General features: G+C 36.7%; 1 protein-coding gene across 1 annotated transcript in view; it reads right to left on the reverse strand.

The window, feature by feature from the left end:
• Positions 1 to 18,167, reverse strand: part of Inpp4b (inositol polyphosphate-4-phosphatase type II B) — a 507,192-nt gene that overhangs the window by 104,424 nt on the left and 384,601 nt on the right. Inside the window, exon 17 of the mRNA XM_004655836.3 lies at positions 16,976 to 17,132. Within this exon, the coding sequence (XP_004655893.2) occupies positions 16,976 to 17,132 (157 nt within the window). The remainder of the gene's footprint in view (positions 1 to 16,975; positions 17,133 to 18,167) is intronic.

Here is an 18,167-nt window from a genome sequence, read left to right on the forward strand (position 1 = left end):
GGCAGGGGTGAGGTTTAAAAATAATGATATACATGAAAAACAGTCTTAGTATAGGACCATAAATTCCAGTGACGTTAAACATCCCAGTATAGATTAGAAAAAGTTGGATTTGAAGATCTTTAGTTCCAGTGACTCTCCTGAAACTCCAAAAGTCTATAGCAAGTCTCATTGGATCTCTTCATATAGATACATTTAAAGCACCACAATCGACCTCCTTTTGGTTTTACTCATCTCTAACCTGGGAACTGCCTATGCCTTAGTGGCTATTGCCATCAAACTCTATGCTGGAAACAAAATTTTATTGAAGTCCTCTCAGTTTTCATAGGAAATTAGTCCTTCTCCTATGATAGTCCAACAAATGTTGACGCTCTGGTTCCTTTTGTTCCATAACCACATTGCTTTGCTTAGGATTCCTCCCTACAATGTTCTCCCTTCCTTCAGTCATTTGCAACTCAGAGTGTAGGATGGAAGCTTCTCAGCTCAGTGGTCACTCCATTATTCACTCCAAGTTTCTTACTTAGCATACGCAAAACACTAACAATACTAGATCAACTGCCATAGCATTCCAAGTAAGTCTAAAATAATGAAACCCTTATCTATTATCAGACCTTGGCCCACTTGTCCAGTACCATCTTAGACCATCATTCACAATCCAGGTGAATCCTGGGTGAAATGATAAACAAGATATTTCTCTATCTATGCCCCACTTTCTCAGTGTCTCTGAAAAATATCCTCTGCTCTCCCAGAATGCTCCTTCTCCACATAGTTGATAGTGGATAGTTTATCTTCTCTGAAAATATCATTCAGGATCTCTGTCCTCATGCCAGTCTTCCTTGATTTTCCTGATTCCCCTGCCTGGTTCCCCCGACATCCATTCTGTTTTTTTCTGCTATGCCCATAGCTTCTTGCCTATCTCCTCAGACAACTCACAAACTGGCTTATTCTACAAGATAAGGGTCTCACTGCATCCCTACAACCTAGCATAAGTCCAACTTACAGCAGACACTTACATATAATGAAAGTGGTAAATTTACAAGCAAGATGATAAGTTTTTTTAAAAACATATAGGCATGAGAAGTATGGTCATGTTTTGACAGCATTAGGCATTGAAATAGCTTTTCATGGAGACAGAATAAAAACTGAAGCCTTCTGTGCTATTTGTCTGTCTGTATTTTTAACATGTATCAATTAAATGATTATGTACTTAAAATGACATATAAACAAAGGTAAATTATATTTCAGATTATTTGAAGAGTAATATTTGACAAATGTCGGATATAACTTTTAGACTTTGTGACATTCCATTGATACCTAAGTTAGAATGACAAGTATAGTTTAATATGAATGAGTACAGGTTGAAAAACTACTAATTAAGTCAGATTTGCAATAATATGATCTTCTCAGTATAAAAGAGTGACCATCACTGTGAGTGAGGTCAGTAACCAATGAAAAGCTATAAAATGGAAAACAAAGAAAAATAATCATAATAAATCATGTGCCAATTATTTTGTTGTGGGTAATAGACTAAATAAAATGGACAAATATGGCTGAAGTGATAATGAGTAGTCCTCAACTTAATAAATATATATAATTTACTAATAACTATCTTGTAAATGCCTAGAGCATGTTATCATATACAATGCACTAGGAATGCCAGTGGTCAGTTTTTTTTCAATAAGTTTCATATGCTAAGGCATCATTATGAGAATAAAAGCATTAGTAAAAGGGTAACTCAATGAAGGCTTAAGACACTAACAATTATTTAATAAAAAGCTACTTATAGGCAGCCTAGGGTGAAAAATGAATAATGATTCAATTTTCATGATTAATTTTCATGCCATTGATGTATATGCAAGGCAAGTGAATGAATGCCACTGATTTCCAGAATAAATGACATCACTAAAACCAACAATCAATGGCCTATATTCCTATATATTATTCATGCTTACATGAAAGTATATGCCCTCTCTCATTCTCTACTATTTATTGTTACTGTCAATAAGAATAGACTAATTCCCCCACCACACACACTAGATGAAAACACTAGAAAATTCCAGTAAATTGACCCCACTATAGATGTTAAAAGTTGACAAATTTGGGCTAGGGAGAAGGCTTAGCAGTTAAGGTGTTTGCCTGAGAAGCGTAAGGGCCCGTGTTCTACTCTCTAGGTCCTACAAAGCCATATTCAAGGTGTTGTAAGTACACAAGGTTGCACATGCGCACTAGTTGATGCATGCATATGGGGTTTGATTATAGTGGCTGGAGGCCCTGGCACAAGAATTCCCTCTCTCTCTCTCTCTCTCTCTCTCTCTCTCTCTCTCTCTCTCTCTCTCTCTCTCTCTCTCTCTCTCTCTCACACACACACACACACACACATTCTTGTTTTCTCTCATTAAAAATAAAAATGTTGATAATACCCTAAACCAATTCTGTTCAGTTTGGCGGCATAGAGATCAGACTTCAGTTCTCTCAAGCATATATACAGCTTTTGTGCAGTAGGTGGCGCTGCTTTATAAGGCTGAAGTGAAACGACTTGTCAATCAAGTCACTGACTCACTTTTTGCACGCATCCTTAGTTCTCACAAAACATACTTTTTTTTTTTTTTTCTGCTTAAGTACCTTGCATCATACTTCCCTGTGTCAGAAACTCAGAAACACAACTTCAGGAATGTGATTTTCTTTTTTTACTTCAGAAACATAAAATTAACTTAAGGGTTGATTTTTCCTCTGAAAGAGACTAACAATTCAAGTCAAATGCAGCTGTTTGTTGGTTGTAAAGGTGTTTTTAAAAGAGGGAAATTTGGACTTTCTTTTAAACATCAGAATGAGAGATATATGGCTGGAGGAATCTGATTTCTAATCCTACTTATTAAATAAGGGTGAGAAACTGGGAGAAGAAAAGAAAAGGAATACCCGGATAATCCAACACGAGGAGGAATGTTACATACTTCCTGTAGTACCAAAATGCCAGTGTCTACCCTTAGTATAATTCAATGTATTTTATATGTGAAGGTATTTACATGCTTCATGATTACATTTACAGGAGAACTAAACTACAGGAACACAATAGTTACGAATAAAAAATTCCAAGTGTACAAGCAAAGTAAAGAGTGTTTGAGATGCTGCTAAAGAGAAAAATAATAAAATATAGGTGCTTTTTCCAATTTTTTGCATTTCCTTTTAAAAAATGCATTTATTTCAGATGGAGAGACAGCATGGTTGTGTTAGGGTTTCCAGCCACTGCAAGCAAATTCCAGATGCATGTGCCACCTTGTGCATCTGTCTTATGTGGGTCCTGGGGAATCTAACCTGGGTCTTTTGGCTTTGCAAGCAAGTACCTTAACCATGAAGCCATCGCTCCAGCCCAAGATATGTGCTTTAAAAGGAAAATAATCAACTAAGTTCACTAGGGACAGGGGAATTGTAACAGCAAATACAAATCACAATAGCAATAGGCTTTGTCCCCTGACAATATCCACAATGTATTAATCTCCAGTTGTAGAATAAACACAATGGGATATGAAAGGCCAAATAAAGCTTGAAGTCAGGCCATAAATGGTCTTTTTGCTCCAGTGAACATTTTATATCATTTTCACAGAACAGACCTAGCATTAATGTCTCTTTAAAAACTGTTTTTGGAGAAAACAAAATATTCCAGGTCTTAGTGGTAGTTATGTACCCCTCACACATATATCCTTCTATATTCAATCATTTACATGTTGTCCTCCACTAAAAGACATTTTACTACAAGGATAAAGGTGGTGTTCATTTTGTATTGTGAAAGTAATGAATCCCAAAAGGCAAACACATCTACTCTCCTGAGTTTAGTTTCCTCAAACTGACTAAGATTTCACACATGCAGAGGCATGTCTGTACACACACACACACACACACACACACACACACACACACACACTTTCAATTCCTCTTGGAAGTTAAGCAGCAAAGGATGCTTGCATCACAATATTGCCCCTGCATCAGGGCCTTACACAGCTCATTGGCCCAGCAGGCACTGAAATATGGTTTTCTCCCTTGGGCCCCTTTCAGTGACAGAGAAAAATGTGAAGAGAATGTTTCAGTGTCTCTATAAAAACTTGCTGAGACTCCTTAACCCTGAGACCAACAAGCAGAGTCTTTTCCTCAGGAAAACATAAAATGCATGTGGCTTAGCTGAGCTTTTCCTGAGCTCTGAGAAAGGAGTTGGATGCCATCCAAGCAGATCTCTGCTCTCCAGCCCTTGACTGGCTTCTCTAATGTATTCAAGTGAAGCTTGCTAAAGGATTCAAAGAATGACTGCTCATGCTCCTTCTCCCCCTCCACACACCATCTATTTCCTGTGCAGGATGTTCATGTCCTCTGAGCTCAATGGCTCTTATGATACACAGGAGAAAAATAAAAACCATGTAGCAACCAACTGTGGCAGAGTATGTCTTATTTTTATTTTCTCAATCATTTTCTTCTTGGGTGTTTAATCTTCTCTCTTCATTCAAAATAATCTTGCAAAACTTGTAGCCATTGTTATTTTTGTTATAACTACCATTATGCTTTAGACATAGACAAAAGGAAAGCTAAAAGATTACATAATCACCAAAAATTAAACAAAAAGAAAAGGAGAGGTGCCAGCTCAGAGGATTCACTTTAAAGGAGGTTCAAATGTTGGGCCAAACAATTAGAGTAGAATTAAAAGAAGGTGACAAAACCCCTGATGGCCTGAGACCAAACCCTTAATGTGGGTTTTATAACATGTGTGAACTCCAGTTAGAACAGGAATGAAGATATGTTGTTTGTTGGGGGAGGAAGGTATTGGTCACCCTACTCATAGAATTTTCCTTGCTTTTGAAAAGTCAACTTCCTATATATACCCAGATAGAACAACCTCTATATTCCTCTGAGTGAAATTCATGCCTTGCAAGTTCAACTTCACAATGTGAGCATGATTTAAAAATTCATCAGTGTGAATGAGGAAAGGTTGATTACAGACATACCTTCTCCTCCAGGCAATATTTTAATTAATGAACATCATGTTTTCTAGTAACAGGGTCTGAGTCCCATAAACAGATGTCATAAACTGACCAATGTGTATTATAGGGGTATCAGCAAGACAGGAAATAGCCCAGATGACTTAAGGACTCAGTAAATGTAGAAATAAAATATAAGCAAATATTGGATGTTATAAGGGCTAATCTTAATTACTGACTTAATTAGATTGTTTGGAATATTGAGGGAACCACACATTTTAGCTAACCATGAGAGCTTTCACAGAGACAATTAGCCAAGGGAGGAACACCTGCCTAGTACTATCCCATGACTAGGGGCTCAAATGGAAGGAAGGGAAGACCAGAAGCCTTAATAAGCATTTATTCTTTTCCCCTCTCCTCTTTTGTTCTCTACCATGTGTGTATGTATGTATGTATGTATGTATTATTCTGTTACTCTCTCCCCCTGCTTTTGCCTCCTGACTACTATCTTAGGAGATGCTCTGGTTTTCTATGCCTTCACTACCATGATGGACCAAAACTACTGAACCCATGAGCTAAAATCATCTTCCTCTGTTACAGTTTCCACAAGTATTCTGTCAAAGCAACCAGAAAAGCAACTTGTAAAGCATATAGCTATGGAGGTGGTTTGTCAATGAACAACTTGGCCTAGGCAAATCACCCTATTATGAGCAAGAAGTAGAGGGTGGTAAGAAATGGGGACAGGATAGGACAGCATAGACAGGAGCAGAAAGAGTGAGGAAGCAAGGTCTGCAAATAATGGGCATCAGGGAGGCCATGGAAGTGATTTCATGTGGGTGATGAAGTAGCAAGTGGATGCCAGAGCTTTCTCTGCCTCTCCCAGAGGAGGGTGTTCTAACAAAAGACAAAGACATATCTTAAACCATAATCAGGGCTGGAGAGATGGTTCAACAGTCAGGGTATTTGCCTGCAAAGCCTGCAAGCCATGTTTGATTCCCCAGAACCCACATAAAGCCACATGCACGCAGTGGCACATGTGTCTAGAGTTCATTTGTAGTGGCTAGAAGCCCTGGAGTGCCCATTCTCTCTCTTTCTGTCTCTCTCTATCTCCTCTCCATATACCCTTGCAAATAAATAAGTAAAAATATTTAAAATATAGTTACTGTAGTGTCCACTAGGGTAAGTGATGTTTCTCGGAAGCTTCTAGATATATAAGAAATCAGTATGCTGCTCAGCCCAAGACAAATGGCCATGAAAAGAACAAAAGCAACCTTTTCTCATGTCAAAGGAACATTGTTTGTTTAAACCCTGCCAAACTGAGACTACAGTGTCATAAAACTTTCCAGTCTTACATTTAGAAAAAAAAAAATAGCAGTGGAAATGCATCAAGTGGTACCCTGGTTAAACTTCTGATTTCATAGAACAAAGGTGAAAGCTTTCAGTAAATTCTGCTAAGACAATTTCCAGGAACTAAATCCATTAATTACACAATCTCTGTATTGGTTGTAGCACAAAAGTCTTTAATTCAGGTTGCGCTGGACCAAGAAAAGTCATTACTTGGGTTTATTGTATCATTTGCTTTTTTTGTGTGTGGGGGGATTCAAGGAAGGATCCCTCTCTAGCCCAGGCTCATGTGCAATTCACTATGTAGTCTCAGGGTGGTCCTCGTGGTGATTCTCCTACCCTGTGCTGGGATTAAAGTTGTACACCACCATGCCCACAACAGAAAGAGGGATAGGGAGGTGGGGAGATGGAAAGAGAGAGGAGAGAAAAAGAAAGGTAGAAGGTGGAAGAGAGACACAGAGAGAATGGGCACATGAGGGCCCCTAGCCACTGTAAACAAACTCCAAAAACATGTGCCACTTAGTGCATCTGGCTTTCCATGGATATTGGGGCAATAATAACTGGTTATTAGGCTTTATGGGCAAGCACATTATTTGCTGAGTCATGTTTTCAGCCCTCATTTCCCTTTAACTAAGTTATAATCTCAGGACTTTGGTCCATAAACAGGCTGAATATTTAACAATGAACTTCACAAATTATAGATCATTGTACAACCCGACACAAACAATAGGTTTGTGTTAGATAACTTCTGTTATTTGAATTTTGTACAGCATGGAGGGTTGAAAAAAGACACTGTGGTTACTGCATTGACAGACATTCACATTCATATTCCGTGTCTTTGCTCAACCATCACCTTCTAAAGGAAATCTATCAACTCTGTCATTTCAATTCCTGACCTTCAACATCACTGAAGAAGCCGAGATGGCTTAGCAGTTAATCACTTGCCTGAGAAGCCTAAGGACCCCGGTTCGAGGCTTGATTCCCCAGGACCTACGTTAGCCAGATACACAAGGGGGTGCACAGTCTGGAATTTGTCTGCAGTGGCTGGATGCCCTGGTGTGCCCATTCTCTCTCTCTCTCTCTTCCTCTTTCTCTCTGTGTCTGTTGCTCTCAAATAAATAAATAAATAGAAACAAAAAGTAAAAAAGTGCCCTCTTTATTTTATATTTTCACATGTCACCTATCACTATCGATATGTTATATAAAACACCTTTTTCCCATGTTATTTGAATATCTCTTATAGAACTACAGTATTACTAAAGTGCAATGTTTACTCAGCCTCAAAAGTAGTGCTTGTGGTGGGGGTGGAGAGATGGCTTAGCATGTAAGAACACTTGCTACATAAGCATGAGGACCTGCATTCAATACCTAGCATCCAAGCAAAAAGATGTGTGTGGTCATACATGCCTGTATTCCCAGTGCTGAGAGGTGCCAAAATCAAGAATGGTTTGGGGGCTTACTGGTCAGCTAGTCTGACTAAAGCACAATGAGTTACAGGTTCAGTAGAGACACTTTCTCAAAGAAAGAAGGCAGAAGACACCTAAAGAACTCTTCTGGCCCCTGCATGCATGCACTTCCACACAAAACATGCATACACACACAACACATATACTACACCCACTCACCTAAAAATGTAAATAAGTATACAGTGCTCTGTACACTGTGGATGTACAAATAAAATATTTTGAATGATTAAAAGCCCGTAGCATCTCCTTTACAATCTCAAAGATTTAGAACTGAACATGTCTTATAAAAACTTCAGATGATCCTTATACTCTGAAAAGAAAAAAGTGAAATTCAAGGAATTTCATTACTTGAGACAGTATGTAGCCAAGTGAATACCAAAGCATACACTTGCCTCCTGTTCCAACCCATTGCATTGTGTTGCTCTGTTAGATCTTAATTCATTACACAATTTTCCACATGAAAAAAATATAACAGAATTTTATAAGACTTGTCATTCAAAAATGTCTTAATGTTCAGCACTGCGGGAATGGCTTAATGGTTAAGGCATTTGCCTGTGAAGCCTAAGGACCACTGATCAATTCCCCAGATCCCACATAAGCCGGATGCACAGAGGCACATGCATCTGGAGTGCATTTGCAGTGGCTGAAGGCTCTAGCATGACCATTCCCTCTTTCTTTCTATCTGCCTTTCTCTCTCTCAATGTATCTCTCTCCAATAAACAAACAAACAAACAAACAAACAATGCATTTAAAATGTCTTAATGTGTAAATATTATCATAATTCTTCATTCACAATAAAAATAGGTTAATCTTTATTAATTAACCTATTGTTTTTAAAACTGTAAATATTCTTTAAAAGTCATTTTACTTACTGAACTATTATTTTTTGTAGGTTGTTTTTATTCAAAAAGTTACTGTCTCAAGACATAAATACATATCAGAGAACAGTACAATTAGAACAATAGAATGTGGAGAACAACAGGTTAGAGTAATATATAAAACATTTTTAGCTGGTTGAAATCAAAGCTGTAAGAACTGCTTTCACAAAGAAGTATTCCTTTCAAGAGTGAGGAAAAAAAATCAACCTAGGTTTAAAATCATATATACAGTCCTCTCAGCAGTTCTAGTAAAAGAACATATGCAATACTTTTGCACATAACAGTATTTGTTGATGGAAAAATCATGTTAGACAAGTCAGTTTTCATTTGATATTAACCATGAATTAATAAAATAATTTTATTTTATGATCTTTCACCTAACCTATGGTTATTGTTTGTTGATTGAGGCAGGTTCTCAATCTAGCTAAATTCGATGTGGAATTCACTCTGTAGCCCCGGCTGGTCTTGAATGTGTGATAATCCTTTTATGTCAGTCCCCTCCCCTTCAAGTGCTGGGATTGTAGGTGTGAGCCACCACATTTGGCTTTGCACCACTAATTCTAAAGCCTAATCCACTGATATTTTTGTTCCAATGGCTTTTGCTGTGTAGATATTCACAGAATTCAGTAATAATGAATATTTAAGCCCTTGGAAGAAAATGAGGCTTTGTGCCTTATTTTTTTTGTTTATAAAATAGAACAGGCTTGTTATGTATTATGACACCACTGAAATTATTAACAAGTGTGAAGGAAAAAAAAATCTGAGGAAATAGGTATCTTTCATATGTGTAGACACATATTGAAAAGAGTCATTGAACTCTAGAAAAAACAGCTATTATAGTTCTGGTGGGTAGCAGCTGCGGATGAAGGTGATGAGGTATTTATTCCACAACATCCACCCTTGATTATTTCCCAAGAATTGAATTATGCTCTGGGGATTTGAAAGCACAACATAAAATTTGGCATATTTTTCTCACAGTGCCAAATCCAGTAGGGAAGATAGCATTTAAAACAGCATGGATGATAAATCAGAGATTTAGAGCTTTCAAAAGAATCACCCATGAGCTAGCCTTACTTGGACAGGAAATGTATTTTACATAGGTTTCACTGTGTTTTTAACAATTTTACCCTTTAAAACTTGAGCTCATTCATGTAAAAAAAATTAAGATTTATTTGAAAATGATGTGAAGAGATTATAATTTTAGATCCATCCACATTTGACTGTGAAAATGACAGGCCGGGATTTTAAAAGAACACATACTCCCTGTCTACTGTCCTTATGCATAATTGGAATAATTCCACAAAAAAGAAAAACCTGGGGTTGTATTATAAAAGCAGTAAACAAGAATTTCTCTTTCTTCTTTGGTGGTTGTGTTGCTCACCTTTCACAACAGTCAGCAGTTTTCACTTACTCTTAAGTCTTGCTCCTTTGGCCACTGGGACATGTGAGGACTAAATCTCAAAGGCATCAACCTGACCCTGATTCCCAGCACAATTCTCACACCTTTTCATAGGAAAGAGGCCATGGAAGTTTTATTGTCTGGGATGATGGTGGGGAGCCAGTGTGTTTGTTTGAATGAAGTGTCCTCCATAGACTCATATGGATTGAATAGCTGATTCTCAGGTGGTAGCAGTTTGGGAAAGCTGTGGGACCTTGAAGAGGTGAAGTCTTGCTGGAGGAGCTGTGTTGCTGGGATAGGATTTAGGGCACTATAACTCAGCTCCAAGCCCAATAAATCCTCCCAGCTGATGGGACAAGATACAATACCCTGCTGTTGTGATCATGTCATGTTTTCCCTGCCATGGTGAAATTTCCTTTTGAAACTGTAACTCCCATAAAATGCTTCTGGTCTAGATTTTTGTCCATGCAACTAGGCAACTACAACTGCCTGGGTGTATAATGAAGAGCTGCTTCATAGAGAGGAGAGAATATATAACATCCTAGTTAAACTTCTGCATGCTGGCACAGGTTCTATTATCCCTACTGGATTTAACTGATCAATTAAATCCAAATAATAACATTATCATGAATTTCAATCTATTTATTGATACCACTCAACTATCTCTTTCACTTCTTAAGTATTTTTATAATCTTTTTTCTTTCACAGAGCGTCTTAGGATATAGCCTTTTCTGGCCTTGAATTTACTGTGCAGACCAGGCTGGCCTTAAACATGTAGCACATGCTTCTCTTGCCTGTGCTTCCTTAGTACTGGGGTTAGAGACATGAGCCATGATACTCAGTGCTGTCTTAAGTTCTTTCTCTTATACATAGTGCCTTGGGAGATCCCTAACTGCATATCTAGTTTCAAATAGAACTTCCTCTCCCATCAGACTGCAAGGACAAGGCCTTGGTTGAATGTTTCTGAATGCAATACCTGGCACAGGGTGAATGCTCACAAATTATCTCATGGAAAAATGAAAACACCTGCTCTTTCTCTTCAAACTGAAATAAATGTAGTACATCTCATCCAAGAGGCTTTGTACCTGAACTGAGTGTAATTGCACTAATCAATTAATTTTCTATTATTTAATCATTTCAAGGCCTCCAGGAAGACAGCTAATTTGGATAACCAAAGATAAAACATGGGAAAGAGGAGTGATTTGGCCACTGCTTGAACTAGAACCAATTTAGAATTTGTGGTGAATTTCTTAGATGACTGGTGTTGTAGCATTAATAATCTGTTGACAAAATAGTGGTAAATCCCTGGAAGTTTTTAGATAGGTATGGTAATTGAAGGTAAACACAGATAAATCGTGGTAAATATAGCAACTTCTCAGATCCCAAGGGAAATGTGGGATGTGCTTTGCAAGTGACAAATAATTAAGAAGCAGGAAAGCCCATGAGTATTAATGTTCTAGAAATGAATTCCAAACAGTGATAAGTGGATGAAATCCGTGATTGGCATGACTCATTCCCTCCTGTGAAAGAGGAATCAAAGCTGTGAGGACAAAGGCAGCATGGGGCTATTAATGACAATTATCTGACAAGAACTCCATCACTGTAGGGGACATTAGGGGGGAAAATCCAATTGTATAGGTGATTTGCCCTTCTTCAGGGCATACCATGAGGCACTTGTGAAAGATGGAGAAGTTAAAGTACGCAGTGATACAAATGAGTGCACACACAGCTGGTGGTGTAGACAGCCCCAATGGGCAGCACTTAACAAGCGCATTCAAATGCACACAGTTTGTGTTCATGGAGTGTCTCAGGACCTGTACTTAGTTCTATTGTCACATCATTTTTATCTGTTACTTCTATGAGTGGAAAGGAAATGTGTATGAAATGTGAATAACATGAGCCTGAGTGGGACAGTAGGTATGACAGATGAAAGGAACAAGTATTTATTAGAGTGTACTCAAAAGTGTTTTATACTCCAATCATAGGTGTAGACATTTATCTCTTCTATAGCATGAGCTAAGTCATCGTAATCTCTTCATACTGCTAATATTTCACAATATTTAGCATATAGTGGTGCTTAAATGTTGCTTGGATCTTGAAAAATAGGAAGATTGATTTAGTCTAGGAAGTTTTATGGACATCAGTAGGATTTCTAGTAAAATATGGCTATCCTAATAAAGGATGTGAGTTTAGATATTATAAATATCAGGAATATCCACAGGTAGGGAGGTAACCCTCTTGGGTTGCTCAGTCATTGCTTAATTCTGGGGACAGCCTAGATAAATAAGCAAGGGTTCTGAGAAAAGCAACTACAGGGTATGCTTGAGACTATTCCTTTGAAAAATGGCCCCCAAAAGTGATAATTTTAAAAGAACATGATATCCATTTTCAGTTACAAGTTAGGCTTAATGTGGAAAAAAGAAAGTAAATTTGTTCTAGTTATTGTAAAGAATTACATCTGGGCCCATAGATAAAAAAATTGCAGGAATATATTTGGATTGATGTCTGGACTGTGCTATACCAGAAAATATACATGCTTTTCTATACCTGGAGATGAGTTTAGGTGAAAATTGGCAGAGATATCACAGATAAGCTTCTTGACATAATTTAGAAGTTTTAATTACATAAATGTTAAATTCACATCAAATCTAATTTTTAAAATATTTTACTTTTATTTATTTGTTTGAGAGAGATAAAGAAAGAGGTAGGGAGGGAGAGAGAAGGAAAGAGAGAGAGAGAGAGAAAGAGAGAGAATATGGGCATGGCGGGGCCTCTAACCATTGGAAACAAACTCTAAATGCATGTGTCACCATGTACCTCTGCCTTATGTTGGTACTGGCAAACTGAATGTGGGTCCTTAAGCTTAGTAGGCAAGCACCTTAACTGCTCTCTAGCCCCAAAATATAAAATTTTAATATTTGTTGATTTAATCTTTGTTTCCTCAATTATGAAATCAAAGTGCAATACATAGAACAGATGTTCTTAATCGTGTTAATATGCACTGGAAATAAAAGAGCAATATGTTTGCTACATATTTTCACATGCATACGTACTATGGACATCTGAAATGACTATTCCATTATTTATGTCAAAACAACAGAGAAAGTTTGACTTCTCCCAAGTGCTACTTCTAGTCATAATAAAAAGAAATCTATAAAGCAATAGTGATATCATAAAAGCTTGGTTCAAAAACAATCAAACCATACAAAAAAATAAAAAATAAAAATCCTACAAATGAAAATGGTATTCTTAATGTAATACAAGGTAAAAAAAAAAAAAAAGGAATTAAACTCAGAGACAGAAGTAAGGACAGATGATAGAGGAACATTAGAAAATGTCTAAGTGCAGTGACATTTCAGAAGGCATCTATTTAACCATGCTAAATTATGTAGGCCACCAAAGCAAATGTAGATTGTAGCTGCAAGATAAAAAAATAAATAAATAAATAAATAAAGGCAATGGGGAAAGGAATACTAATGTGTTTGATTTACCCTGCAAAATTTAAAAATGTATTCCAAAGGACAGGAATCCAAACTGTATTACATCATGCAAACCCCAGTGATTGATTAAAATAAATGAAGAATGTAATCTGTAAAAACAAAACACTAACATGATTTTGCAACAATGCCAAGCAGCATTGTTAATATAATACATGACTCAAATTAATCACTCAATTAATTGCAATAACATAAAAAAATTAAGTAATTTTTCCACCAGCTAGAGGGTGAAGGTATTGAATTATGAAGGTATTGAAAAATAGTATTTCTTTATTATATATTTGAGATATCTAAATGAATTTTAATATGCCAAATTTTACAGAATAGCAAAAATTAAAACATTGTATTTAAAGAACAAGATTGGCTGAAGTCCATAGAAATATTTAAGCTTGAGAAGCATGTACTTAGGATCTCTGTTGATATTGGTACAGTACCTATTGTTACAAAGAACCACAGAAATGTTTCTTTAACACAGGTGTTGGTATTTAAATGTTCTTCCCCAATTAAAAAAATAAAAACAAAAACAAAACAAGATTCTTCAGAAACTTGCTGAATCTAGGCCTTATGTTGGAAAACCAAACCACTCACTGGCTAAATTCAGAATAATTCAAGTCTGAATTAAATAGAAATATTATTGGACTGTAATTTCAGAAATGGTTTGGACTATAGGTGGATATAAAGCTATACTTGGATCTCTCCATTGAGCTACTTCATGTGGCAAAAATCAGTATAAAAATTGAAAATACTTTCTTCCCTCTCAACTAAAGATGAATGCTGTATGTTTAAGGAATAAAAATACTTCAATCAATTTAGCTAATTAATATTACTCTAGCTAAGCAGCATCTATAATATATTTTAATATACTTAAATATTCTTAAGCACTGATTTATTTCCAAGACATTATACATACATAATATTAATGTTTTCCTTTATTTATTAATATCCTTCTTAAAGCATTCATTTAGAATTTTCTCATGGATAAAATGTTAATAAACAGACAAACTTTGAAATCATTTGACATTGTATCCTAAATTAAACAATTTTTTTAAAAAGTAGTGTTTCATATAATGCATTTAAATAATGACATTCAGAAACTTTTATGACAATTCAAAAGAATAGATAATGGAGGGCTGGATAGATGGCTTAGCGGTTAAGCGCTTGCCTGTGAAGTCTAAGGACCCCAGTTCGAGGCTCGGTTCCCCAGGTCCCACGTTAGCCAGATGTACAAGGGGGCGCACGCATCTGGAGTTCGTTTGCAGTGGCTGGAAGCCCTGGCGCGCCCATTCTCTCTCTCTCCCTCTATCTGTCTTTCTCTCTGTGTCTGTCGCTCTCAAATAAATAAATAAATAAAATTTAAGAAAAAGAATAGATAATGGATAAAGTGCAGAAAATGAAGTAAAAATAAGAAAAACTTAAAATCAATTAGAGCATATGTTGTAACTTGAGTATATAACCATCCATGATAGTGATCAAGTTGGTAGTTTTGCATTACTATAAATATTTTTGGGTTTATGGTATGTCTATACAAAATCTCACAATGAAATCAAGGTGATGCATCAATCTTGCATTATTGACATGTCAGATATGTTTATGTTTTAAAGTATTGCTTTAATACAGATACAATATTCTGATGAAACATAATATAGGTATGTTTTATGATTTCAAAAAATTTGGAAATTTATTTTCATCAATATTTGAGGCATGCCAATCAAAATGTAGGACTATCTAGTATCCTTTATCTGTGAAATATACAGTCTAGAAAATCCCTAAACACACGATTTGATATTGTGCTTACTTAATTCATTTTCCAGACAACAGCTGGTCTGGCTCATAGTTGATGGTCAATATATGTTCAATTATAGCAAATTGAAACAGGCTCTTTCTTTATGACATACCTTTGACACCCTTTCATTTTGATTCATGTAAAGTTACAGGGCTGAACCCACTCATTAATGAATTAAAGAAATATTATTAAATGAAGTATATCTCCACATGCACTGAGACCAATTAGACTCAGACATTAAAAAAAACACATACATACTGTTCTCATACTTGAACATGTAATATAGGAAGAGTGGCCATTTACAGTAAGACAACTTTAGAACACCATTGTTCACAAATATAATTCAGAAAGGCTTCTACTGTCAATCAAAGAAAGAATGATGTATGTTTTATACAATTAAACTCCTGATGAAATGCAAGTAGAGGAAAATCAGGAAAACAAATTAGGAAGATATTAGATTTATAAATCTCCACTTATATATTGTTATGATTCATTCTCTTCAAGAAAATAAACATCAGATATTAGAAGACAAACAGGAAAAGTAACTTTTATTCCCTCCAAACACAGATTCCTAGTAAAAGCCAACTCCAAGTACACTTTCTATACCCATAAAGAAATGTAACATTTTTGTGTGTGTCAACATCAATCAAATTAATGACAAAAATTATAATGCCATTTATGGGAACACATTTATAGTTGAAATTTTACCATATTTGCTAGTGAGTCTGCTAATATGATCTACAATTGAAAGTATTTGTTATCTATGGCCCATTGATCTATCTACCATCTATCTTCACTTGCTAACATACCCATGTATCCCTCTGCACCCACTTCTCTACACATACATATACATACACACACACACACACACACTCATCGTGCATGTATATGCATGGGTGTGTCTTTAGGTATCTCCCTGCATGAAAATCTAGCATCATAACATGCTTTTAGAAGACTGGACAGACTTCATCTTCTCAGTCAAATCTTCCTGTATGATATTTTGGATAACTCACAAAACATATATATTGTCTTGTATTCTATTCTGGTGCTGCGTGGGACTGAAATCATGTCCTAAAATTCCTAAAGGTTTTTAAGAGTTAAGAGCTGATGTGTGAAGTTGGAGAGATGGCTTAGCAGTTAAGCACTTGCCTGTGACACCTAAGGACCCTGGTTCAAAGCTCGATTCCTCAAGATCCACGTAAACCAGGTGCACAAGGTGGTGCATGCATTTGGAGTTCATTTGCACTGGCTGGAAGCCCTGACATGGTCATTCTTTCTCTATCTGCCTTTTTCTCTCTCTGTCTGTCACTCTCAAATAAATAAATATTTTTTTAAAAAAGTGCTGATGTATGTTTTCTTAGTAAACTACATAGAACAATGTGTTAAATGGATTAAATTATGTCAGACACTCTGAAAGGAAACACTGTTGTTTCATGAAGATTTTCAGGTAAAAAAAGAAAAATAAATGAGCATGGCAAGCAGTTCTAAAATCACAACGAACATACAATTTGATAAACAGACTCCTAACATCCACCTGCCATCAGTACTTCTATCAAAGGCACTATGGACTCCTCTGTTTCTACCTCATCTTACCATGGCTTTCTCATTTTGTTTACTCATGCATTGAAAACAAAACAAATGCTTCCTTACCTCTTGGGTGAGGTGTGAGGGAGTCTGCCAGCGAAGGGTCCTTTTCTTCATCTTGGCTGCGACCACTACCATCGCTGTTGCCGTCTCTCTCAATCAGCTTATCTACCATAGCGATGATGCAGTTCAGGCTCTTCCCCACACTGGCCCACACCCTATCCTGAAAAGAACGTGAGCATCACTACAAATTTTATTGAAAAATCAAGAAAAGCTCAAAGCAGTTGTGAGGGGTAGTTGGAGGAGAGATCATGGGGAATGTAGGTTGAGTGGTTAACATGATATGCTCAACTAACACAGTCAGAGAATCTGGATTTATGAGAAATGTATTCTTTCCTAATATAAGTAAGTGTCAGCAATACTTTAGTTAATTTATTAATTTTTCACTGCCATAAAGTGATGACATACTCTACTTTGTTGTTTTTTAAATTTTTATTTATTTATTTGAGAGCGACAGACAGAGAGAGAAAGAGGCAGATAGAGAGAGAGTGAGAATGGGCATGCCAGGGCCTCCAGCCACTGCAAATGAACTCCAGATGCATGTGTCCCCCCTTGTGCATCTGTATAATGTGGGTCCTGGGGAATCAAGCCTCGAACCAAGGTCCTCAGGCTTCACAGGCAAGCGCTTAACTGTTAAGCCATCTCTCCAGCCCAACATACTCTCCACTGTGAATTGTACAGATTGTGACCTGCCTTTCTGGTTCTGTTTCATCAACACAGTATCAAAGCAAAGAGATTAATATTTTTAAAGACTGGCTACAATATATTAACAATTCTTGTCCCTTTTAATTTTTTAAAATATTTTATATTAATTTATTTATTTGAGAGAGAGGCAGATAGAGAGAATGAGCTTGGCAGGGCCTCTAGCCACTGTGAATAAACTTCAGATACATGCACCACCTTGAGCATCTGGCTTTCGTGGCTTCTAGGGAATCAAACCTGGATCCTTAGGCTTCAAAGGCAAGTGCCTTAACTGCTAAGACACCTCTACAATCCCTCTTTTTTAATTTCTTTGTAATGAGGAGGAGGAGGAGAGAGAGTGAGAAAATGAGGGTCTCTCTTGTTATTGCAAATTACTTCAGACATATATGCCACATTTTGCATATGGTTTTCCATGGGTTCTGGGAAGTAGAACTAGGGACTCCAGGTTTTGGAAGTAATGCCTTTGACCACTGAGCTATCTCTCTGGCCAAACAAA

The sequence above is a fragment of the Jaculus jaculus genome, chromosome 12 (genome assembly GCF_020740685.1).
Source record: "Jaculus jaculus isolate mJacJac1 chromosome 12, mJacJac1.mat.Y.cur, whole genome shotgun sequence".
NCBI classification, from domain to species: domain Eukaryota; kingdom Metazoa; phylum Chordata; class Mammalia; order Rodentia; family Dipodidae; genus Jaculus; species Jaculus jaculus.